This window comes from Canis lupus, chromosome 5, assembly GCF_011100685.1.
Source record: "Canis lupus familiaris isolate Mischka breed German Shepherd chromosome 5, alternate assembly UU_Cfam_GSD_1.0, whole genome shotgun sequence".
Lineage (NCBI taxonomy): Eukaryota > Metazoa > Chordata > Mammalia > Carnivora > Canidae > Canis > Canis lupus.
The window spans coordinates 22,333,626-22,357,815 of NC_049226.1; the positions used below are offsets into that span (position 1 = coordinate 22,333,626).

General features: G+C 37.1%; 2 protein-coding genes across 2 annotated transcripts in view; one reads left to right on the forward strand and one right to left on the reverse strand.

The window, feature by feature from the left end:
• The window catches only part of ARHGAP20 (Rho GTPase activating protein 20), a 140,383-nt gene that overhangs the window by 70,730 nt on the left and 45,463 nt on the right, over positions 1-24,190 (forward strand). Inside the window, exons 3-4 of the mRNA XM_038538797.1 lie at positions 11,025-11,189; positions 19,062-19,212. Of these exons, the coding sequence (XP_038394725.1) occupies positions 11,025-11,189; positions 19,062-19,212 (316 nt within the window). The remainder of the gene's footprint in view (positions 1-11,024; positions 11,190-19,061; positions 19,213-24,190) is intronic.
• Positions 17,637-18,431, reverse strand: LOC102154781 (40S ribosomal protein S4-like). Its single transcript, XM_038536230.1, is given in 2 exon segments — positions 17,637-18,299; positions 18,301-18,431. Coding segments are annotated over 2 exon segments (735 nt in total). The 5' UTR covers positions 18,417-18,431; the 3' UTR covers positions 17,637-17,680.

Below are 24,190 nucleotides of genomic sequence, written 5' to 3' on the forward strand. Positions count from 1 at the left end.
TTTATGATAGTCACAGAGAGAGAGAGAGAGAGAGGCAGAGACACAGGCAGAGGGAGAAGCAGACTCTATGCACCGGGAGCCCGACATGGGATTCGATCCAGGGACTCCAGGATCGCGGCCTGGGCCAAAGGCAGGTGCCAAACCGCTGCGCCACCCAGGGATCCCCATTGCTGTGATTTTCTTAAAAAAAATAAAAAAGTCAGGATGCCTGGGTGGCTCAGTGGTTGAGCATCTGCCTTTGGCTTAGGGCATGATCCTGTGTCCTGGGATCAAGTCCCACATTAGGCTCTTCACAGGAAGCCAGCTTTTCTCTGACTCTGCCTAGGTTTCTGCCTCTCTCTGTGTGTCTCTCATGAATAAATTAAAAAAATATATTTTTTAAAAAAGCCTTTAAGTATCTATTCTACAGTTTTTTCTTACTGTGAAATACATTTTGTAGGTATTTTGGTAAAATAGTAAAGTTCCCAATCAAAGGTAACCCTTCTCTATTAGTTACAAATCAACCAATTGAATCAGCACATTTATTGATCAACCTGAATATTAACATTTTGGCCTAAATGAGGTAGAAGTAGCAGATAACTTAAGTCCCTGCCATTAATGTACTGCCTTGAGGACTTTCTAGTTCACAGGTATATGATATTTTTTAATTTTCTAACTAGAAGTTTATCCAATGATAGTTTTTAACTTCAGCAGATCCAGAAACTGTAGATGGAACTATCTTTAATCAGGTATGATTCTTTTGTTCCTTCCAGTGTACTGTTATATAGTTATTACCTGAACCAAACTAATTAGAGTACTGGAGTGCCCAACCAGCATGTTGATGACTTAGTTTGTTGCTGAGTCAGTAAACAAGCTAACATAGAACTATACCACATTGTAATCACTACACATATAAATTTCCTTGAGTAGCTTGAATATAGTTAGCATTCTTAACTGAGTCAAGATGATGACCCAAACCAATGTTAGTTGATAATTATGATAATACAGTATTTTTAGGTCAACAGGCCACACAGTGACTAAAGTGGTTTAAAGGTTTCTCCAGTCCTTGTTGGAGTCTCTGTTCCTGTTGATTATTTCATAATCAAATAAGGTTGTTCTCATAGAGTTGCCATTTTCACTGGAGTGTTTAGAGTTGTAAAGCTCAGGTTTTTCTTCACTTAGCCTTACATCATTGTGTTTCATTTATATGTAGACTGGGTTGTGGGTTTTTTTTTAAGCTCTCAGATGTAGTGCTTTTGTGATCTTGTTTTCTCCTTGTAACTTCCAAGTGCTTTGTACTAAGTGAATTCCTAATAGATGTTGTTGAACAACTTCTGTGTCAAGGCTATAAAGAAGTGATGTAGTTTAGTCCCTTTTTTGGAAGTAGTATCTCTCTGTATATGATTGTGCACTGTTAGTGTAACTGTTTATCACTATCTTTCCCTATTGCTATTCTGTCTCTGCTTTTGTAGTGTTTATATTTTCCTGGCTCTTTAAATATTAGGATTGTTAACATAAGATTGTTGGGTCTCATTATGTCACTTATGCTGCATGTTCCAATTAGAATTTTGATAATTTAAAAGTTCTCCTTTTTGTATTTTTTGCTTCTAAGGCCTTGCTCACACTATTTATCCAGCCATTTTCCTGTTTACTCTAAAAACCCTTGTGCTAGCTTCATTCATTTTGATCTTGATTATCAACATTATCTATGACTAGGCTCTGTTCCACCAAGTCAGAGCTATAATATGAGCTGCATGATGCAGCATTGATGTGAATTTGAGGTGGACATGATAGCACCTACTACACGCAGCCACATCATGTTATCATGTATGTACAGTTTTATTTGGTAATTTGAATGTATTTTTTTCTGGATGATGACTGTTGAAATGTAACAGGCTTTCCCATGTCAATAAGACAGATAATTGCTTTAGACCAGATTTTCTGAAAATGTGCTTTGAATGTTGACTGTTTGAGATAGTCGTGAATACCTAATGGACAGATTTTTATTGCTGAATAAGCTAAATTTTGATGTTGATGGTTTTTATGGCTTCATTTCAGTAGTCATCTCTTTTTGTTCTAAACTACATCTGGACTAATTTATTCTCTTAAGACTCACAAGGGTTACCTTTACACAGGCAATATGGAGAATTTCAACCTGAGATGTCATCAACTGGTTAGGACAAACAGATGGTAGAATTTGAAAGCTAGGTAAATGAGTTGGGCTGACTCTTTAGACAGTGTACGTGCCATGATCATTGACATGTGCATCAGGAAGATTGATTTAATAGAAGTAAGATATGAGTAGTATAGATTGAAGAAGGGAGAAAGGAAGTAGAGAGTCCAATTAGGAGTTCATGACAAACCATAGGAGAGGTTGTAAATGTCTAGACTCAGGAGATTTTATTTTTTTTGTTTGAATATCCTTAAAAGATAAAATGTGATTATGTGTGGAGACCAGAGAGAAGAGTCAAAAGTATGGGCCCTCATATATTGCTAGTGGGAATGTATAATAATTTAGTCATTGTGGAAGACAGTTTTGTAGTTTGTCATTAACTTAAACATAGAATTATAATATGATCCAGAAATTCCATTCCTGGGTATATGCTCAAAACAAAACAAAACAGTTGTTCAAATAAATAATATGTACATGAATTTTTATTTATTTTTTTAAAGATTTTATTTATTTATTCATGAGAGACACAGAGAAAAAGAGACAGGCAGAGACATAGGCAGAGGGAGAAGCAGGCTCCATGCAGGGAGCCTGACATGGGGACTTGATCCCAGGTCTCCAGGATCAGGCCCTGGACTGAAGGTGGTGCTAAACCACTGAGCCACCGGGCTGCCCGGTACATGAATTTTTAAAGCAGCACCATTCACAATGGTCATAAGGTGGAAAAGCCCAAATGACCATCAACTAATGAATAGATCAACAAATGTGGTCCATCCATACAATAGAATATTATTCAGCAATGAAAAGGAATAAAGTACTGACAGATACTACAATATAGATGAACCTACAAAACATGATGCCAGGTGAAAGTAATCAGACACAAAAGGCCACCTATAATGTGGTCTGAAATATCTGGAATAGGCAAATCCGTAGAGATAGGAAGAAGTTTGTCATTGCCAGGGACTGGGTAGAATGGGGAACAGGTAGTAATTGCTTAATGATGCAAGTGTTCCTTTGGGAATGGTGAGAATGTTGGGAACTAGATAGTGGTGATGGTTGCACAGCATTGTCAATATACTAAATGCCACTGAATTATATATTTTAGAATAGTTCAAGTGGTAAATTTTATTTTGTGTATATTTTATCATGAATTTTTCAAAAATAAAAATTGGGGCACCTGGGTGGCTCAGCGGTTGGACATCTGCCTTTCTTTGGCTCAGGGCATGATCCCGGGATCCTAGTATCAAGTCCTGCATCAGGCTATCTAGAGGGAGTCTGCTTCTCCCTCTGCCTATGTCTCTGTCTCTCTGTGTCTCTCAAGAATCAATAAATAAGATCTTTAAAAATAAAGATAAAATACATTTTAAAAGTAAAAATTAAGGTAGTTTAAAAGACTAACACTAAGGCTTGAATCACAGACTTAAATGCTTTCAGGTCGCAGGGAGGTGCAGTAAACAGAAAAAAAAAAAAACGTGGCAAGAGAGGGAATGTGGTGAACTGGATATTCAAAACGAAATGTTTTTGAAACCTCTGGGTGGGCCAAATAAAATATGATTGTGGGTTGTGGTTTTCAACCTCTGCTACAAATGGAACTGAGCAAAAATGATGGGTGATGTCAAGAACATAGCTGACAGTAGAGCTACACTCAGAGTTTCACGAGTAGAGGATAAATCTGAGCTGCTTACCCCGTATCTTCTTCACCATCTAGCTCGATGCTGCACCGACACATGGAGATGCTTAACAGATATATGTTGGATGAAAATTAAAAATAAGTAAATAAATAGAGGCTGGGCGCTGGGTTTATATTCTTCTTCTTTGTCCTATATCTCTCCCATAACTAATCAATTTGCAAATTTTAACAATTTGTATTTTTAATAACATTGATAATTTTTTTTTTTCTATATCTTCTGTCCTTTTCTCATTGCCAGCTTGGGTTCATGACATTTGTTGCCTAAGATTATTGCAGTAAATTCCTCTTTTCCTCTAAGCTTGCCCTCATCTGTTTTCTTCAACAAGTTACAAAACAGTGTGTTTCTTAAAATCTTTTAGGGCTTTCACATACAGTCTAAATGTGATGGGAGAAACCTCCATAACATGGCCCCTTCCTCATCTGCTGTCTGTGTCACTCCCTCCTCAGGCCTGTGTCACTCCCATCTTCTGAACTTCACCACTTACTGCAGCACAACAGGCCTGGTCGCTCTGCTCTTCCTTCCACTCAGACTGCCTTCAGCCTTCACTGGCCAGTCCATCCTTTAAGACTTTGGTTTCTCCAAGACACTTTTCTGACCCATGCAGGCCCAGATAGGGGCTCCTGTTTTTGCTTCTCTCTTGTGTCCGAGTCTGCTGAAGTTCTTATCACACTTACCTCACTACTTTGTCATTGTGTTTACTGTCTGATGGATCTATCACAGTAATTCCTCGACCCCAGGGACCATGGGGACCATGAGTCTCTCTAACACTGGTACACAACAGGCAAATGCAATCCATATCACTCTAGCAAATAATTAACTTATTACACAGCAATCATATACCCAATACGTGTTGAATGAGAATATTTCAGAGGTACAAGGCAGGATATAAGTGCTAGATATCAGATAGAAGATAACATCAAGAATTCAACTGAAAGAAAATTTTCATGGAATAGATAGATGGCATTTGAAATGAGCAGTGACCATGTGCTAGGCTTTGAGGTTATCAAGATCCTATCTAGTACTTGCTGTCATAATTACTAATTATCACTTATAAACAAACTTTCAAAAACTGTTCTGAATTTTAGTGTCTTTTCTTCTCTGATTTAAGATGATGAAGTAACACCACCTCTAAAATTGTAAAATTGTTACCTAAAAGTAAACTCACTTTTACAATGAGCCTTAGTAAAAAATATTAAGAGGCATTACTATGGCCAGGTTTCATAAAAACTATTATCTTATTTTAGCAAAAAATTACTAAGGTTATAAAATTCCTTTTTGCCTTTTAGAAATGGCTTCACAAACCTATTTGAAAATGGAATGTTAATACATAAGAAGCCAGCAGCAGGTTAATTCTTAGACTCAGCTTGTATTTGTTAGATCATTTTAGAGCTTTGTTAATTATAACTTGTAAATCCTAATCAGGCTATATTAAGAGGCTAAATAGAAGGTTACAATCTTGCCTTGCTCCCCCTATCCATACTCTAAAAGACTAAAATAAACACATCTACATGCACTCAGAATAAAAATAAACACTTCAGAGTCACATAATTGAGAAATACATTTTTAAGTAGGAAACACTGATTAAGATTGTAGTTTTAAAAACACAAAGGTTATTTGTGCTTTTGTTTCCTTCTAGGACAGATTTTTTTCATTTTAAATTATGTGAGTACTGAGATGTTTATCTTTAGACTACTACATGAATGTTGGTTGTGTTTTTTTTTTAACCAGTGCTTAGCTTGCTGAAATCGTATGAATATAAATCCATACTTACATATAGATCCTCAAAATGACAGACTGCAGACATGTACATTGAAAAATCCACAATGAAAAAGAAAAATATTTTAACCTCTTTGTGGATTCTCCCCTACACCACCATCAAATTTACTTATTTGAAACTATTATTGTGAGGTGGAAAATGAATTATTATGTATGAAATTCCTTTGGAGTTGCTTTAAAGTGCAAAACATTTTTTTAAAAAATAACTTAATTAAATTTTGGCCTGTACTAACCTCAAACAAACAAACAAAAAATTCTAATTCCTATTATTCCAGATTAGCCTTTATTTATGAGTACTTAAATGTTTTAGAACTTGTTTAAGCCAAGGGTCATCAAACTATGGCCCAGACAAGCAGCCTGTTTTTGCAAATAGAGTTTGATTGGCTCATAGCCACACCTGTTCATTTAGGTATTGTCTGTGGCTGATTTTGTGAAACTGTGGCAGTGCTGAGTAGTTGACAGCAGGGACCATATAGCCCACAAAGCCTAAACTATTTACTCTTGGAACCCTTGAGTTTGAGGATCCCTAGTTTAAGCCATACTACTATCTGACAGCTTAAAATTAAAAAGCAGTTACTTACTGAACCTAAAACCAAAATGAAAAGATGGCTTTTCTCCTTACAAAGTTTTTCTGTCCAGAGATTAAGAAACTAAAGCTGTGTAAAATACTGTGTTATTCTTCATCTATTTGCTTACTAGCCTTGTCCCTACTCATTTTCCATAACAGCAAGTGAAATTTCATTCCTTTTTTTTCTAAATATTTGAAAATCACTACATGATAAAAGATGCCATTATGCCTCCTCCCACATCTCATCTCAAAAAAAAATTTGAAATAGAAGGGATTTTTCTCTATGATAGGCCTTTTATCAGTGCGGAACTTCAGTCTACAATATTAAATAGAGAAACTTTTCCCTTTCAGACAGCTCTGATTGGTTTATTGTCTTTGTTCCTCACTTATACATCTCTCTTTTTTTTTTTTAAGATTTTATTTATTTATTATTTATTACAGGCAGAGGGAGAAGCAGGCTCCATGCAGGTAGCCTGACATGGGACTCGATCCTAGGTCTCCAGCATCACACCCTGGGCTGAAGGCAGCCCTAAATCACTGAGCCACCTGGGCTGCCCACATCTCTTTAAATCACACATAGTATGTGTGTAATTAGCAATTAGTGAGCAGAATGGAATTCATTTCCTAGGAAAGGTAGCTATAGCCCCAGAACTACAGGAAATGGAGGAACAGCTCTCACAAGTTCACTTGAAGTAGAAATATATGCTACTAATATTTACTTCAAATACAGAGTTGTAGAATTTTAGAATGTTAGAGCCAAGGGTGTTACAGAGTCTGGGACAGCAGTGGTTCTCAAAATTCAGCGTGCATTAGAATCATCTGAAGAGTTTGTAAAATAATACAGAATGCTATGCCAACCCTCCAGAGTTTCTTATTCAGTAAGTCTGAGGTGGTCCTGAGAATTTGCATTTTTGAGAAGTTTCCAGTTGATGCTGATGCTGCTTGTTGGGGACCATACTTTAAGGACAGCAGTAACAGAGGAAGGGAGGGCTAACTACTAAGACAATATCTCAGAGAGCACTCAGTGGTGTAGTAAATCCAGGGGAGATGAGACCCTGTGACCCATACTGTTCCAACCCAGGAAACAGATAACCCAAAATCTCCACTTATTGTGGCTACCATGTGAACCAGATGCTTGAGATGCCAGGACATGGCCTCTTATACCCTAACCTTTGATGGAGACTCCGACAAATTCTTGTTATTTGAGCTCCTTTTAAAATTAGACTAATAAATATTTCTACATTCTTACTGCTATTTTTGTCACGACTGTTTCTTGGTTTTAATTTTATTTGAACTCTGACTTGTTTCCTTGAGGTGATTCTCAAGTATGCTTATCTCTATGTTTGTAAACTATAGGTTAGGGTTGCTTGCTAACCATATCCATTATCTTTTTCTCTGACCTTAGTAATCTTAATTCCATCTTTTGAGTACATGTTTTTATACTTATTCCCATATACAAATTATAAAAACCGTTTAATGATCTTCCACTCCAACTGCCTTTACTTTACGATGGGGAAACTGAGGCAGCCAAAGTCACCGTGTCACACTGCTTAGCAAAAAAGCCCATCCAGAGCCCACTTCTTCTCCTACCTACCCCCATGAAGTCCTAAGCTACTGAGCTCATTTACCATGGGTGGATGAGGGATGAGTCAATGTGAATGAAATGCTTGTCCTTGTGAAAAGCTACATGGAATTTTTCTAAATACATGTTTTGAAACCATACTTACTTGTAAGTCATTGTGTATTTTAATTGCTCTGAAAATCAGCTTCCAAATCTGCAAAATGAGGGGTTATAACACCTACCTTCAGGGCTGATTGTTTCTCTCCTCTTCCTGCCTTTCCTCTTAAAGTCACCTAGTAGTGTGAAGCTGCTAAAAAATAACCAGAACCAGCCTTTAATTCTTCCTTCTCATTCTTTACTCCTCAAGCCTCAGGCTGTTTGAGTTCTTCAGAACCTCTCCAATCTCCTGTCATTGTTTTCTTGAAGGTCTTAATGACCAACTGATTTTTTTTCCCAGACATCTTTTCAGGCTTCAACTTGTTACCCCTCTACCAATTTCAGCACCCCAGACCACCACTGCTTTTCATTCTTTTTCTGCTACTTTTTCACCTGCCTCCATCTTGTTCACAGATTCTTCTTTCCTCACCCCTTCAAATCACATCTTTTCTCAAGGAAGTGTTTCTGCCTTCTTTTTGTGTGTGTTCTATGCTCCTTCTCTGTGCTGTTCTAGCCATTCCTATAGTATTTATACACCTGTCTTTGTATGATCACCAAATCTACATCTCTTCTGACATCTCTTCTAAGTGTTAGCTGCCTGCCTGGTTTCCCCACACCACCTAATCCAAACAAAGTATATTTGAAACTGTGCTCATCTCCTTCCTCTGCCACAGTAACATTTCTCTGTTTGTGTTCTTTATTAATCTTTATTCATCTTTATCTTTATTAATCGCTGAAATGCATATGGAAATACACATTTCCATATACAGGACTTAGATTATCCAAAGCAGTCTCAAAAAGGAAAAAGGCTGGTAGGCATATAGTACCTAATTTCATGGTTTACTGTAAGGGTAAAATTATAAGACAATGTGTATCTGACATAAGGATTAACAAATAGGTTAGTGGAGCACAGCAGAGAGCCCAGAAATAGACCCATGCTCTATACTCATGTGATTTTTAACAAAGGTGCCAAAGCAATCCATTGAAGAAGGGAAAGTCTTCTGTGAACATGGTGCTGAATAATAAGGTATCCATATGGAAAAGCAAAATGAACCCTAGCCCCTGCCTTATACTATAAGCTGCAGTTAATTTGAGATAGATCACATACTTAGATGTGCAAAAAGTAAAGCTATACAGATTTTAGTGGAAAACATTAGAGAATATCTTTTATGACTTGGGGATGGGTAAAGATTTCTTAGGTCAACAAATGATAAATTAAACTTCTTCAAAATTTATAAAGTTCATCAAAAACAGAATCAAGAAAATGTACAGGCAGCAGATAAGGAAAAAATATTTTTAAAACATCTGACAAAGGATGAGTATACAAGATATATAAAAAATTCCTATAACTCAGTATAAAAATATATAACCTAATTTTTCTAAGTAGGCAAAAGATTTAGAAGATGATTCACAAATGAAGATATACAAGTGTTCAATATCCTTAGTCGTCAGAGAAATGTAACTTAAAATCATATGAGGTGCTACTATATAGCCACTGGAATGGCCAAAATTTAAAAGATTGACAACACCAAATGTTGGCAAGGTTGTGGAGCAGCTGGCACTCTCCTACAGTGTTTTTGGGAATAAAAATTGGTACAACTGTTTTGGAAGACTGTTTCTCCTAAAATTAAACATCTACCTACTCTGTGACCCAGCAGTTCCATTCTTAGATATTTATTCAGAAGAAATTAAAGCATAGGTCATAAAAAGACTAGTCCAATGTTTAATAGTTAGTTTTATTCATAATAGCTAAAAACTGGAAAGAGCCCAGGTCCATCAATAGGAGAAGAAATAATCAAACTTTAGTATATTTATGTCATGGAATACTCTTGAACAGCATAAAGGAATGGATTGCTGATAAATGTAATAAAGCATGCTGACTAAAAATATCTTATACAAAGAAGTACGCATGGCAGCTGCATTTATGTGAAACTGTAGAGCAGGCAAAACTAATCTTTGGTAGGAAAAAAAAGTCAGAATAGTGATTGCCTTGATGGTGATGGAGTTGGGATTGACTGTTGTTAGGAATTTGAGGGATTTAGGGACTGAACAAGGAAAAAGATACCATTGGGCAGGGTTGCAGGAGAAAGGAAGCTCCTCATAGCGTGAGACTGTCTTGGGGCTTATGATCAAAGGACCAACATCCAGAAGAGGAAAAGGACAAGGGAGGTGAGGGGGATTGGAGGTGAGGGGGATTGGAAGTGAGGGGGATCGAAGAGGATGTCTCTGAAGATTACACGTCTCAGCAGCACAGCAGGGAATCTCTGGGTCAGAGAATTCTGAAGGGCAGGAGTGACGTGGAGTCTTACCATCACTAAGCTCTATTTTATCAAGGCTAGCAGATATTGGGTGTAATTATGTGGCATATGCAAAACAATCAAGCCACAAATGGCTAAAAATCTGGTTTGGGCTATTTTTTAAATAATCGGGTAGGTAAAAATATAAGTTTGATGCTATTATACTTTTGAGTTGGTGGTCTCAGCCTGCAGTGAAGAAATAAACCACCCATAGGCCAATACCTAGAAGCCGAAGCTAGTATATATAACAACTGAGAAGGGACAAGAGGAAATACTTCGGTGTGATGACAATGTTCCTATCTTGATGAAGTTTTAGACTACACAAGTGAATATATCCATTAAAACTTGGTGAGCATATACCTAAGATTTGAGCATTTCATTGTGCATTCATTTTTTTAAGTTATAAGTAAATATTGAACTCTAGTTAATGATATTAAGGGGAGAGGTACTGCTGTTATGTTGTTTACACAGAAATGCCAAAAATGGAATGGATTATTGAACAGATAGAAGGATAGGTAGTTGGGGAGATATATGATTAGATACTGAGGTGCAATAAAATTTTAATGGTAAAATTTAGGTTAGGATATACATGTGTTTATTATAAAATTTACAACCTTGCTTTGTGTTTGAAAAAAATTTCATAATGAAATGTAAAAAGGCCACCGAGTAGAGGGAGACTGAGGGACCAATTAAGAAACTATGCCATTGCATTAAAAAGATGTGGAGAGCTTTATATTCCTTGACCAACTAGAAGTTATAATGTTATAGAACTCATTCCTATATTTGATCATCTGACTAAAGATTTGTGGTGTTTGATCTATTACAGGGAGAGTCCTTCTGCCAGTGTGGATACATGTACATTTCTCTCATCATTTGTATGCTCCAGCAGGACTCTGCTCATTGATGGCAGGGTAGAACTCAAAAGAGGCCTGCAGAGGCAGGAGCGGCATCTTTTCCTGTTCAATGATCTGTTTGTTGTGGCCAAAATCAAGTGAGTACACTGTAAACCCTCTCAGTTACCATTATAAAATTGCATTTCCACTAACAAAGATAACCTTTCTGTTCAGTGCTTACTGTAAAGAATGTCTGGCCTCTGTTACCATAACTAATATCTGAAGTGAGTTTTATGTTGTTTTGTTTGACTTTTGAAAACAAAACATTTCAATTGCTTTATTCATTCAACAGGTGTTCACTTAGTCCCATTCTTTGCCACGTTCTGAATACATATAGGGGATACAGTGCAGAATGTGATGGAATGTGTGGGAGAAATTACAGATTGTGATTAGTGCTATGAAGAGAATAGGGTGCAGCGTGAAGTAAAAATGTGGGGTATATGTTAAGTAGGCAACGTTGGGAGTTGGGGGGGAAATCATTGAAGCCATTCAGATATTGGAGGATGAGCATTCTAGGCAGAGGGAAGAGCAGGTCCAAAGATAATGGGAAAAGTTTGGTGCTTGGAGGGAGCTAAAGGAAAGCCTCTGTAAGTGGTGCATAATGAGCAGGAGAAGAATATGAAATGAGGTTGGAGAAATAGACAAGGATCAGGTCATCAGGACCTTTGTTGGCCGTATTATCTATTCCCAAGTAACGTATTATCTATTCCCAAGTAACAAACTATCCCAAAACAACAGTTTATAACTACAGACATCTCATACTCAGGAACATTCATCTCATACTGAACAATCTCATACTGAGGAGTGGCTTAGCTGGTGGTTCTGGCACAGACATCCTCATGAGATTGCAGTCAAGCTGTGGACCAGGTTGTAATCGTCTTCCAGCTTGACTAAAGCTTGTGGATCACCTCCCTGCTCACTCATGTGGACGCCAGCAGCCCTTGGTTCCTCCCTGACTGTTCTTCTCCATGTGGGTGTCTCCACAGGGCTGCTCATAATATGGCATTGCTTCCTTTGAAGTGGAAGATCCAAGAGTATGAGGTAGAGTGTAGGCAAGCAAGAGAACACCCCAAATAGAAGCCACAGTCTTTCATGACCTAACTTTGGAGGTGGCATATCATCATTTCTGATGTATGCAGTTGGCCACACAGACCAGCCTGAGTGCATGGAGGACAACCACGCAAGGGTGGGAGTATCAGGAAGCAAGAGTAGTTGGGGGCTTGCCTGAGAAGCCAGGTGCAACATAGGCTGTGATAAGGAATTTGGATTTTATTCAAAGAGATTTTAATTAGGTGTGTACCACAATGTGGTTCATGTTTTTAAGGTCTTGTTTCTGGCTAGGATAGGTAATGGACCAGAGAGTAGGCAAGAGTAGAGAAGCAAGGAGCCTGGACGGGCGGCTACAGTAGTCCTGAAGAAACTCAGTGAGGGCTTTATCTGGGGAGGTGGCAGTTAAATGAAGGAGGCACACATATTTGGAATATGCTTTAGAGGTAACCAAAAGGATTTACTTTCTGCCAAATACTAAATACCCATGCATTTAACACTCAGCCCAGAGTATGGTGGTTGCTACTTGCTCCATCCCTCAGTCTTGTTTATCAAACCTAATAAAAGTTAAGAGTATTTTAATAAATCCATTACCATCAAAGAGATTTTTAGTCACTAGAGAAAAGTAAAGACTTTTTTCAGCTTACCCTCACTCTCACCTCAGTCATATCATGTCGTAAATAAGACATGGGCAGAGCTAAATTCTAATTTTGCAAAGCAGTTTATTTAGTATTAATAGCAATAGAGACCTCACATTTATTTGGATCATATTATATGTTAAGTATTTTTCTAGAGACTTAAACTTGCAGAACTGTTCTGTCAGGCAGATATTATTTTTCTCTTTTTACAGAAAAAATTGATACTCAGAGAAGTTAAGCGACTTCACCAAGATCCCAAAGGTAGTCATTAGTTGAGCTTACATTTGAACCCTGGTCCATCTTACATCAGAGTCTGTGCTTTTAAACAATATGAGGTCTGCTATCTCTGGTACTTACCCCTTTTCTTATGGATTTTATTAGAAAATTCCCCCGTAGAAAGTTTTTGTTTTGTTTTTTGAGCATTAAATCAGGTCTTTCTTAAGATTGTGTTGAGTAAAAGGATCTAACTAAACACTCATCTAGTAAGAAACTGTATAGAAAAGCTTAGTGAACCATTGATACTTTTTTTTTAAGTTAGAGGCAATATAAAAATAAGGAAATGGTTTCAGAATCTGTTGGGTTTTTTCCTTAAGAAAAAAATGTCTTCTTTTTTCTCATTATGATAAGAACACTTAACATGAGATCTACCCTCTTAACAAATCTCTAAGTGTACAATACAATATTGTTAACTAATAGGCAAGATTTCTAGAATGTATTCATCTTGCATAACAGAAACTTTATGGTTGTTAATGAGCAACTCCTCTTTTTCTCCCTCCCCCAGCCCTTGGCAACCAACATTGCACTCTGATTCTCTAAGTTGGACTATTTTAGATATCTCTAAGTTGGACTATTTTAGATACCTCTTATAAATACTGATGTATTTCATTAGCATAACGTCCTTCGGGTTAATCTGTGTTATTAGACATTATATTTCCATCTTTTTAAGACTGAATAATATTCCATATTATCTTTACCCATTCATTCATCAGTGGACACTTAGGTTCTCTCCACACCTTGGCTATTATAAATAATGCTGCATTGAACTTGAGTGTTAATATGTCTTCAAGATCCTGATTTTAGTTCTTTGATAAATGCCCAGAAGTGGGATTTCTAGATCATATAATAGTTCTGTTTTTAATTTTTTGAGAAACCTCCATATTGCTTTCCAATGTGGCTGAACCATTTTACATTCAACAGTGTACAAGGGCTCCGATTTCTCCATGTCCTTTACCAGTACTGGTTGTCTTTTTGGCTTGTTTGTTTGGTTTTTGGTTTTTTTGGATTCTTTTTTTTTTTTTTTTTTTTAATAGCCATTCTGACATTGTGAGGTCATATCTCAGGTCTTAAAATTTGCAAGACTGAAATCTTACGACTTATCTTTTCCAACCATAATAGAATGAAACTCACTATCAGCAAAGCTTAAAACATGTTTTGAATGTAAGTAATGCCTATGATGTGATTTTGGAAGTGGATTTGATGTTATAAGGAATATAGAGAAAGAAAAGTCTCCCATCCACACCTCTGTACTAGGTCCATTTAAAGTGATATGCTATTAATAGAGGAACAAATCATTCTTTTAGTGTAGATTAGGTGTCATTTCTTTTCTTCAAATGTATTGGATGGATTCTGTATACTAGGTATTATGATAAGAGAATCGCAAAGATCCTACTACATTTTCCTAACAATCCTCCAAGATGAGTTGTTTTAGGTAATGAATACTGAGACTCATGGGGGTTCGTCCACAGTCCTTCAGACAGAAGGTGGCTGAGCTAGGGTTTGATCTAGGCCATATTCCCAGTGGCTGACCTGACGTACTGTTCCCCCTTGTACCCATTATGTGTATAGTTTTACACTCAGTCTGCAGGTAGATAAGCAAACAACAAAAACTTGCTTTAATAATCCATTTCCTGTGCGTTAGGACCTTAGAGACTTTTTACTTGTAACATATATTCAGTTCTTAGGAAGGAAAGTATTTTCCTTCACCCTTTTTAGGTGTTTTCCCTCAGAAATTATGATAATATTTGGAGTAGAAGATTTTCATTTTCTTACCTGTCATTTATTGTTTTGTATTTTGCTAATGTCCAAGTTGTTTTATGTAACCCATATAGTGTTTTGTTGAAAAACCTTTTATATAAAGATAGTTTCTTTACCACTAGAAAATTGCTGTTTTAAATATACTGTCAAATCTGTGCCCCTCACCTGCTTTTATAGCTGATTTTTTATTTTGACAGTCCCCTTCCTCACATAAGATATATACCTTTTTTTTCATATGCTGCTTTTAAAAGAACTCTGTGTCTACTTAAATGTTTTTATGAAATGACAAAACCTATTAACAATGGATTTAATTGTGTTTTTATTTAAGAGAGTCAATCCATGAAAGATTATTTTAAGTACTTTCTACATTTACTAGGGACATTAAGAAGTATGAGTGATCTAAGTTAATTTGGGGAATGGGTGGCATGAGCCCAAGACTCTCAAGATAGAGAAGACATCTAGATTTGAGAAGGTAATCATTAGTATTGAATACTGCTGCCTTAAAAAAAATGTTGACCAGAATTTATCACTATCTGGTCATTCTCATAAATTACATTTGATGCATTCACAGATACTCCTATTTTATTTTCTGAGCAAGTAGGGAAATATGATGAGTTTTATTTAGGTCAAAAAGATGAAGAGAAAAATGGAGTTCTGATTATTATTCATTATCAGGAGAATTTACCATCAGATACTTGTGGAATACACCATGCTCTCTACCCCGAACATACTTAGTAAAACATTTCCATCTTCAAATGGAGGGAGATCTCCTTAGAATCCTGTATATTTCAACAGTTACTGGGATTGCTTCCAGTATAAAGATTGGAACACAGGAAAACAAGGAAATAGATTCCTCATCTTAATAAATTTGTAGTAAGGGACTACTCTGTGGAAATAGTTAGTTAGGTTTTTAATTTGTTTTTTTCAGCCAGTTTACATTAGATTTATGCTTTTAGATATTTATTAGAATAGACTAATACTATTGGAAATTGAGTATGAAAAATATGAAGAAGCACACTATGACTCGAGGACTAAATACAAAATTTTATTTAATACTAGTTTTAAGTATTTTGGAACTCATCCATTTATTTTTGTGGACATAAGTGTTTATGAGATTCCTCTCTACCTCCATAGTAAACAGTCTCATCAGAAAGCCTTATAGGAGGGATCCCTGGGTGGCGCAGCGGTTTGGCGCCTGCCTTTGGCCCAGGGCGCGATCCTGGAGACCCGGGATCGAATCCCACACCGGGCTCCTGGTGCATGGAGCCTGCTTCTCCCTCTGCCTGTGTCTCTGCACCTCTCTCTCTCTCTCTGTGACTATCATAAATAAATAAAAATTAAAAAAAAAAAAGAAAGCCTTATAGGTACATAGAAAGACAAAAGTAACACTCGAAGGACCTGGCTGGCTCAGTCAGAAGAGCATCTGACTCTTATCTCCAGGGTCATGCAAGAGTTCAAGCTCCAGGTGGGGTGTAGAAATTACTTAAATAAATAAAACTTTTAAAAAATGAGGCTCAAAATAGAAAAGCTGAAGGGAACTTCATGGTAAGATATCCATCCAGATACTTATAAGACCAACAATGTCCAGGGATTTTTAGTTAAAGGTATTAGATAAATTCAGAAGTCAACACTGCTCAAGTTCAGATTCTAGCTGCACTAGTTAAGCTGTTTGATTTTTGCCAAGTTATTTAGCTAAATCTGTCTATGGCTCCATTTCTCCATCTATGAAATGAGGTTAAACTAAATAATATGTGCAAAGTGTTTACCACAGTGACTGGCACATGGGAAGTTCTCAGTAAATACAAGCCAGTAGAACAGAAATGATTGTTTACACTTTCAGACAACTTTTTGGTTTTTGTATCCAAAGGTGGATAATCTTGACACTTTATTGATCTAGGGAAAGAATCATTGCAATGACTTTCTTCCAGGGCAGTAAATGTCAAAAGTTCTCACCTGGTATCTGAAGTATCTGATAAAGAGAGAGACCTGCATTAGGAAAAGAGAAATGAAAATATACCTTTCTTTCCAAAAGATTTATAGTTTCAGTTTTATATTTCCTAAATACTTGCTATCAAAAAATAAGTTTTTTTAACGAGGAAATAAAAAGAAATAAGATTTTATCTTCAGTTGAGTCTGTGTCATTTTTAAAAATCTAAAGATTCGTAGCAACAGGATGAAAAATATTCAAATGAAACATAGAAAGACATCATTATGTCACAAGTCTCTTTCCTATTACACTTACATTAAGTGTGCTCTAGGGGAAGTATAAATGAAGCTTAGAATCTAGACTATCCTACATGTATAGTTCCTGCAGGATCCTTTTTCATTTTATAAATCCTACTGAAGAGTTCTGGCTTTAATATTCCATGAAGGAGTTTTAGGAATACTGCCATATGAAGTATCTTTGATTTCATGTTACCTTTTACTGTTTCCACAAATGGTTCTGAATGGTAGGAAGTCTGCAGGTTTCCCTGAGCATTCTCCTTACCTTTCCCAGTGCCTTCATACTAAGTCTTGGGTCCATTATGAGCATTAAATCTGTGAATTTAGGTCAAGAGATAATGGTGGTTTCAGTATCAGGTTCTAAGGGAAATTAGGTAGAAATTGCCAAAAAGCAATATTGTTGCCAACTTGAAGTAGATCACCTTCTGAGTCCTTGGAGATAAATAGTAAGTGTTAACTCCACTTAAGTATAGTACTTCCTGCCTCTTTTTTTTTTTCCAGTTTGGTTTAGGGTCTGTTTTTAGTCTATAGTTTTTTCATTTTAGCCAGAATGTAAGGGGAGATGATATAAACAAAATCTTTTTTTTTTTTCGTGCCGTAGAATCTTTAAGTATAAAGACTTCCAATCACGTCACCTAGGGACCATTTTACCCACTGCTCTGTTTGGCTGCCAGTCTCTTGTCTCTTTCCTCAGCAATGGTGAGGCAGATACCCTTTCCACAGGGAAGAGAAATCCATGGTTTGATGCCTTTGCCAATAACAAAAATGTTGGAGAGTTGGGTGGCAAAGCTGTTGCCATTGGCATCTTTCACGTGAACTACATCAAAAAAACCAGGGTGTCTCTCTCGGTTGGTGATCACACCAATTCTTCCCAGGTTGGCACCTCCAGTCACCATACACAGATTACCAGTATCAAACTTGATGAAATCCGTAATCTTTCCAGTCTCCAAATCAATCTGAATGGTGTCATTCACCTTAACGAGGGGATCAGGATAGCGGACGGTGCGAGCATCATGAGTCACCAGATGAGGGATTCCTTTTGTTCCCACAAAGATCTTTCTCACTTTGCACAACTTATACTTGGCCTCCTCAGGTGTAATCCGATGAACAGCAAAGCGACCCTTGGTGTCATAGATTAGACGGAAATTCTCCCCAGTCTTGTCAATGCTGATGACATCCATAAAACCAGCAGGGTAGGTGATAACAGTTCGGACTTTGCCATCAATCTTAATAAAACGCTGCATACAGATCTTCGTTACTTCATCCCGTTAGGGCATACTTAAGTCTTTTCCTTAGAAAAATGATGAGAGGAAGACATTCTCTCAGCTTATGGGAGCCAGTAGATGGGCGAGGGGCAAACACACCAGTCAGTTTATCCAGCATCCAGTGCTTTGGAGTTGCTACACACTTCAGATGCTTCTTGGGACCACGAGCTATGGTTGCGCTAGGCACGAAAAGATATAAACAAAATCTTAAGAAAGGAAACGTAAACTAAACTTTGCTTGTAAAGACTAGGAAATCTTGTAACCATTTAGTTGGAAATATATTAAAAATTCCTCTAATTAATTCTGGATAATAGATTTTAAGTGCATCTATCTCTCTTAATGTGAAAATTTTATAAATATTTTCATAAATAATGTGTATTTTAATCTTTTATTCAGCCACTCAACTTTTTTTGGAGTAGGCAAGTTATAAATAATAAATTTTTTAGAACAGCAGTAGATTTAAAATTAGATTTTTAATCCAGACTCAATGTTCAACATAGAAAAATAAAGTAGGCAGTTCATGGCTATTTGCTGCCCATAAATGTAAGCATGAGGCCTTATACACCAAATGTTCCAAAGGCCTTGTTGGGCCAAAGGTAGCCAAGCATCTTAACAGTTTCCTGTGGTAGGCACTGAAGTTACCAACAATGAATAAGATATTCTTTAACCATGATTACTGAAAACTGTCCTGTTATCACAAGTAAAGAAGCTCTCATAAAATTTAAGAAATAAAATAAGTGTTGTCTGGTTTGTATCTTTCTAGATACAACAACAACTTTAAGATAAAAAATAAAATTAAATTATGTGACATGTGGACAGCAAGCTGTGTGGATGAAGTGGGAGAAGGCAACACCAATGCCACGAAGTCCTTTGTCTTGGGCTGGCCCACAGTGAACTTTGTGGCCACTTTCAGGTAAGAACCATAGCTTCTCCTATATTTACATGTATAACACTGTCAATGAGATAGTTTCTAGGATGGCAAGAAAAAGCTAATCAGATTTTGTTCTGATTTTTGAAAATATTTTATTCTGATTAAGTTATTCTGAAGTTAGTGACTCTTCTTTTGACATACCCCCAGTAAAGACACTTGAATACCTTTCACTTCTCCCCCGGAGTTTCTTATTCAATTATGTGGAGAGTAATGGTAAATATTGAGAACCATGGAGGCATTTAGCTTGAATTGACCAGTAATTTTTACGGGGGCTCTGCTGAAACACCTAGGGACTGTGGGAGAGGATTAGAGTGGTCAGAGCTCTAGGACCGCCCCTCTCCAGTCTCTCTATCCCTCATGTTCAAGTATTGTTTTACAGCGTGGGCTTTCGAGTTGGTCTTTTTCAACCCACTGAAAGAAACTTCTACTGAAAAATTTTATATAATAGTTAAGTTTGAATAACTGGTTTATATTCCAAATTTTCTTTTTTTTAAGATTTTTTATTTATTTATTTTAGAGAGAGAGCAAGCAGAGGGAGGAGCAGAGGGAGAGGGAAAGGGAGACTCCCAAGCTGACTCCCCACTAAGCGCAGAGGCCGATGCTGGGCTGAATCTCACAATCCTGAGATCATGACCTAAGTCGAAATCAAGAGTCAGATGCTTAACTGACCAAGCCACCCAGGCACCTCCATACTCCCAGATTTTCTAAAGAAACAGTTTTTTTATGATACAAATAAAATTAATGTCATGAAGTAATGGGGTGCCTGAACTGAACATCAGGTTCTTATTTGACATAGAGATGTGACCATCAAAAGCAAATTTATGAATCAAGAAGTGAAAGTTAGTTTCCTAAGACTCACCTCCTGACTGGGATGGGATTAGATAAATCTCTGTATCGTATCCTGAACATGCTAAATTGGCGATTCTCAACTGAGCCACCTGAGGTGCCCCATACATGATGTCTTTAATAAGGAGTTTCCATGAAACTTGTTTTAAGAAGATGTAAATATATGGAAACAAGTTTTATATACATTGTATTCTTCAAAAAGTAGAGTACTTAAACCAAATGATTAAGGTTAACATCACGAATGATGCCATGTACCCCACGATATAATGTGATGATAAGAGCAATTCACATTTGTATTATTCTTCTTCAAAACCCAAACATGAGAGGAACCTCACACAAGCACAAACTGAGGGATATTCTATAGGTTAAATTGACAAGCACTCCTCCAGATTATCATGGTTAAACAAACAAGAAACAGGAAAAGATATAGCAACTGCCATAGACCAGTCACTAGGGAGACATGATAACTAAATGCAATGTGTTATCCAGGATTGGGTCCAAGAACAGAGAAAGTACATTAATGGAAAAACTGGTAAAATCTCATTCATTTGGGGAATATAAAAAATAGTGAAAGGGAATAAAGGCAAAAGGAGAGAAAATGAGTGGGAAATATCAATGAGGATGACAGAACATGAGAGACACATAACTCCAGGAAACAAACAAGGGGTGGTGGAAAGGGAGGTGGGCAGGGGGTTGGGGTGACTGGATGACAGGCACTGAGGAGGGCACTTGACAGGATGAGCACTGGGAAAATCGAACTCCAATAAAAAAATAAACAAAAAAAAAAGCCTGGCAAAATCTGAAGAGTCAAGAATTTAGTTAATAGTAATGTACCAATATTGGTTTTGTGGTTTTACAGGTGTGCCATATAAGAGGATAACTTTAGGAAACTGAAAGGTGAGAGGTATCCAAGGACTCTACTATCTTAGCAGCTTTCCTGAAAGTTTAAACTTCTTTCAAAACTAAAAGAGTATTTCAAGAAAAAATGCTGTGTTGGGCATCTGGATGGCTCAGTCAGTTAAGCTTCTGCCTCTATTTCAGGTCATGATCCCAGAGTCCTGGGATTGAGCCCCACATCAGGCTTCTTGCTCATCGGGGAGTCTGCTTCTCCCTCAACCCCTCCCCTCTGCTTGTGATCTCTCTCTCTCTCTCTCTCTCTCTCTCTCTCTCTCTCTCTCTCTCAAATAAATCTTTAAAAAAAAAAAAAGGTAAAAAGAAGAGTTCTGGCTCTGGTATGGCAGAGTGAGGTCTTAGCAGATTGACCACCCTACAGATAACAACTATAAACTCTGAGCAAAATACAAACAACAACCACATAAGGGTTCTACAGAGTGAAGCTGGCATATTTGTGAGAGGAATTGAAACTTGGAAGGAGGCACCATCATTGGGTGAGTTTCCTGGGTTTGAGGCATTGGCGTAAGGGCAGGCTATAGTCATATCATGGATCAGGAACTAAACCTACAGAAGCCCCCAGTCTTTCTGGCCAAACCACAAGAGTACAGAGTCTGAGTCAGCCATAGCCACAGGAGAGTGAGGGAGGAAGTCTCATAAAGGAGGATGTCAGAGGAGGGAAATCTCAAATTCTGTAGATGGACTGATTGGTGACATGCATGGAGCAGACTCAGAGCAACTTGAAGCTAAGGCTAAAAGAATTGGGCCAAGGTGCTGTTAAGTCTAATGAAGTTAGGTATCTGTTAATGACAGCTTGAGTCTAATCAAGTGAGTTGACTGTTAATGACAAAAACATCACTGTTTTGCAAATATAACAGGATTCAGAGTCTCCAAAACAAAATATTCATAATATCCAGAGTATAATCTAAAATTCTTGACATACAAAGAACCAGAAAAGGGAAAAGATAATCAGTAGAGCCCAATCCTAAAGAAAAGAACTTTAAACCAACTTCTATAATTGTGCTCACTAGGTAAAAAGAAAAGCCAATTGAAATGAATGAAAAGATTTCTCAGCAGAGAAATAGAAAATTTTAAAAAGAGCCAAGTGAAAATTTTAGAACTGAAAACTGCAATATCTTAAATATTATATATCTACATATATAAATATTCCCTATGTAGCCTTAGTTTCAGAATGGAAATGAAAGAGGAAAGAGTCAGTAAATTTGAAGATACATCAATACAAATTGTCCAGTCTGAAGAATAGAGAAAACAGAGCTTCACATCAGGCTCCCTGCATAGAGCCTGCTTCTCCCTCTGCCTATGTCTCTGACTCCCTCTCTCTCTGTGTCTCTAATGAATAAATAAATAAAATCTTTAAAAAAAAAGAAAAGAAAACAGACCTTTTAAAAAAATTATGTTTTTATCTACTTGAGGTGGGGCAGAGAAAGAGGGAAAGAGAGAATCTTAAGCAAACTCCACACTTAGCACAGACCCCAGTGCAGGGCTTGATCTCAGGATTCTGAGATCACAACCTGAGCTGAAATTAAGAGTCAGACACTTAACTGACTAAACCTACAAGCAAACATTTTTTAATTCAAAATGCATTGGACTTGTTAGAAAATACTAAAAGATACAATATACATGTAATTGGAACTCCAGAAGAGGAGAGAGAGGGAATGGATGGAGTATTTGGAGAAATACTAATTTGGAAATCTCCCAAGTTCAGTAAAGATGTAAATGTAGAGATTTAGTAAGCTCAGTGAACCCCAAATAGAAGTATGAAGAAAATCTCACCTGGTCATGTTATAGACAAACTGCTATAAGCCAAAGGTAAGAGAAAATCTTTTAAACATCCAGAGAAAAACAACACCTTGCATATAGGAGAACAAGAATTTGCATCACTGTGGCTTTTTCATCAGAAACTATGAAAATTTCAGGACAATGGAATGACATCTTTAAAGCATTGGAGGAAAAAAAATTAAAAATAAAAAAATAAAGCATTGGAGGAGAAAACTTCCAACCTAGAATACTATATCCAGCAAAAATGCCCTTCAAAAATGAAAGTGAAAAACCTCTTTTAACTCTAAGAACTTATTCCAGCAGAACTTTGCTAGAAAGAAAGAAAGAAAGAAAGAAAGAAAGAAAGAAAGAAAGAAAGAAAGAAAGAAAGAAAGAAGAAAAGAAAAGAAAGAAAGAAAGAAGAAAGAAAGAAAGAAAGAAAGAAAGAAAGAAAGAAAGAAAAGAAAGAAAGAAAGAAAGAAAGAAAGAAAGAAAGAAAGAAAGAAAGAAAGAAAGAAAGGAAGAAAAGAACAACACTGACAGAAATTTTTCAGCCTAAAGTGAAATTTTATCAAAAAGAAGCTTGGATCTTTAGGAAGGATTGAAGAACATCAGAAATGGTATATGTCAGTCAATATTAAAAATCTAGGTCATGATCAGTTGAAAATACCATCAGTCTAGCAGCTTGAGAAGCAGGCTCTCCTAGCCAGACACTGTAATACTGCAAAGAAACCAAAAATGTAAAGACTAATAGCTTTGAGATCTAAGACTGACAGCTGCCACTATAGTGAGAAATTCCCAGCTGTGTCAAGTTAAGGAGGAGCAAATCATAAATGTGAACTTCTCGTGCTTTCCCTTAGCGCACAAATAGATTGTCACATCTAAGAAATGGCCAGAAGGAGTCCTACAGCTCATATCTGATTCTCAGACTTGGGATCTCTGTCTGCCTGAAGAACAGACACTGCCTGAAGAACAGTATCAAGATGCTCTTGATACTACAGATAACTACGCTACAAAATGAGAACATTGTCCAAAGACATAAGAAGTGCTGAAATCTGACGGAACAGTCTATAAGAGGAATCAGAAGAATGAAATTTTTAACTTAAGAACCTAGCAGGAATTTTATTCATAAACTCAGAAAGGCAAGAAAAGTCTATTTATGGATGAAATGCAAACCCATGTTGAGCCTCCATGGTGCCAGCAGATCTCCGTGATGTCTTCCAAACAGGGGAAAGGCTCTGACCTTCAGTCTGTGGTAATCACTACTGACATTACCTTCTTCTGTGTCCTTTACATTCAGAGATGTTCTCTGATGCCTTGCCACCTGTAGGGTATGGTGCTGATACTTGGTTGCTGCTCACAGTCATTGGCTGTGGGGTCTTTGTCTCTCCAGACACGCCTCAGCTGATGATCATCGGGTTCCCTGCTCACTCTCAGGGTAACAG